Below are 2,671 nucleotides of genomic sequence, written 5' to 3' on the forward strand. Positions count from 1 at the left end.
GGGGGGAGGAGAACACTTGTGTGTCCTCTTTCTTTCATCCTGTCTCCGTCTTACCTGGAGCAGTGCAGTTCTTAGATCCTTCACTCTCCATTTCCTCCAGGCTGCTGTTGTCCATTTCCTGCAGTAGCCTCCTTCCTCCCCATCTCTCCTGGTCCTCACTGCTCTGGCTGGAGATGTCAAAACCTAGTTTGTCACAGAAAAAGAAGTTTACTCTCAAAATAAATTCAAAGGATGTTTCAGCGCAGCCACAACATCAAGATGGGGGGGATTTTAATACACAAAATCTCGACTCTAAAACTGTGATATGATGCTTCATTTCATTCGTTTCATTACTGATGCCAAAACTTTCTCTTTAAATTACATAGAGAGATATGTGCATGACTAAATAATGTAGTCTAAAATTGAAAAAGAAAAAACATGATTCATTTCAGAAAATGTCTGATCACAGAATAAATAAGACAAGTTAATTGCCTGTCCAGTTGGTGCCGGATGCAAAACAATAAACCAGGTTTGACCATGCGCTGGTTCTTCTTTGAATAAAAAAAAAAACTTAAAAAAAAAGAGGAGGAAATTGTCTAGCTGTTCACTTGCAGGAAAAAGAGGTCAACATATTGAGTCAAAGTCAAAGTGAGTCAGAGGTAACGTTTGCAAATGCGGGTTGTAGCAACAGTAACATTGTGGGTTGTTGGTCCTACACTGAAAGATACCCTGTCCAGTTTTTGATCCCTGGTAGCATTATGGAGCAGTGCTTTTATCAGTGGGTCCTCATTTTGGTTTGTTTTGTGCATGCTGACAAGGACTCACATGCAAGTGATCTTGAACTGATCTGCTGTTAATGAGTCAAGAAACACAGCAATGTGCAAGAAAAGGCAGCGAAGTAGAAGAGAGCTAGCAGGTAAACACTGATGTATGTATGAGTAAGGAAACGCATTCAACATATTTGTTACATTTTGGTGAGTAACTCTGAATGTAAACATCATTGTTGCCAGCTTGCCACCTTTTCCTGCCAACTTGTTTTTTTTTCAATTATACAATTATACAACCCTTTAAGCCTTAGTAAAATGAAAACAGGTAAGTGATATAATTAAGTATAGTTACATGGGAGTCTATGGACCCAGTCTCAAATGGCCGTTCAGGAAGCTGCAGTTTTTGGCACTTCTTGTATTGGCTTCATCTTTCAGCCCCATAGGTTGCCGCTGGTTTTGTTCTGTTTGGCAGGTGCTTGGATTTTGGGAGACACTGCATTTTGCGCTAAGGTGGGTTGAATCATTTGATCTCTTTTTGGCAGGTTGTCAAGATCCACAGAGGTGCAGTGCTCATGCTTTCATACCACTTCCTCTTTGGGTTGTGTCAAGCTTTTTTTTCCCCTTTTCTTTTCTTTCCGGTGGCGCTGTGGTGACGCGGTCAGTGTCAACGTCTGTGTGAATTTGTGGGGTTGCTGTTTGCAGGTCACCTTTCAAACCTGCTGGTTTACAGTGCATAAAAACCCGCTGCAAGCTGCACGAAGACTAGGGGGGAGTTGTTAGTTAGAGTTGGTTCGGCAGTTAGTGGGAAAATGAGGTTAGTTTTGCATCGTGTGTGTTTGGGGTGGTTAACACTGCATTATGTTGGGTCCATTGTTTGCCTCCTTTTGTATGCGCCTGTGCAGTTAATGCTGTTCTCTCCTCAGCTCCTTTGTGTAACCCAGTTGTTGTTATGGCCTCAATCTTCGGTTTTGTTGATGCTCCCTCACGGGGATTGTTAGATAAATGCACCAAAGAGCAACTGTTCAAAATAAGTGAACATTATTGGATAGATGTTCGTGTCCGCAGCTGTGAGGCTGACATTATGGCTGTTTTGGCACCGGGTTTGGTGATCAAAGAGGTTTTGATTGAGGAGCCGAGCTCAGGTTTGGGTCCAGTTGGGACCCCTGGGGCGACTGCTGGACTGACTTGAGACCAAGCAGATTGCTTTGGAAAGGTTGAGACAAGAACAGGAAACTGATATTGATGCTATGGAAACCGATTCACCAGTGTTTTTACAAGGTGTCATCTGAAAAACTGTAAGACATTTTACGCTTGAGAAGAATATATGCTGAAAAATAACATTGCTCCTGTTCTGGCTGCACCACATCTGGATGATCCGTTCAACCTCCAGGCGGAGGACAGTAACGTGGGAGCTGGCGCAGTTTTCTTGCAGGAAGGTGAGGATGGAAGGTGGTGAGGATCTGTTTTCCTATCAGCTGAATTATTCAGTTATTGAGGAGTTGGTTGGCGTTCGGTTCTGATTTGGTCCTGCAGTTGTTGAGGTTTACATTGGCACAGGGGGTAGACAAGTGGTGGTCCATACTGACCTTAACCCCTTTTCTTGAACTTGTTACGCTGTGCCAACCACAGGCTGATGCCCTGGTCTTTGTTGTTCCAAGGCCTTTAGACATTAGGTTAGTGTCAGACGCTTTTTCCCATGCATCAGTGGGGAGGGAAGTTGCTATGTTAAATCATGGTTCCCACTGGTATCAGTTTGTTTTGCTCTGTCTCTCGCTCTCTTAATTTGCTTCCAGGATCCAGTTGCTGAGGTGTGAACTGTTTTTAATTGTGTTGTACAGATGTTGTGAATTGTGGTACTGTGGGGATCCCTCTGGGACCTTTTTCTATGGATGGGGGTGTGTAAGGCGTGTGTGTGTGTGTGTGTG

At 43.6% G+C, this 2,671-nt stretch overlaps 1 protein-coding gene across 1 annotated transcript in view; it reads right to left on the reverse strand.

Annotated features, from left to right (window-relative positions):
- LOC111673568 (sodium/potassium/calcium exchanger 3-like) overlaps positions 1–2,671 on the reverse strand; it is a 55,806-nt gene that overhangs the window by 50,048 nt on the left and 3,087 nt on the right. The window contains exon 2 of the mRNA XM_023431369.2: positions 55–183. Within this exon, the coding sequence (XP_023287137.1) occupies positions 55–183 (129 nt within the window). The remainder of the gene's footprint in view (positions 1–54; positions 184–2,671) is intronic.

Source organism: Seriola lalandi, unplaced genomic scaffold, assembly GCF_002814215.2.
Source record: "Seriola lalandi dorsalis isolate HSWRI2012SDOR001 ecotype SW California unplaced genomic scaffold, Sedor1 jcf7180002054921, whole genome shotgun sequence".
Lineage (NCBI taxonomy): Eukaryota > Metazoa > Chordata > Actinopteri > Carangiformes > Carangidae > Seriola > Seriola lalandi.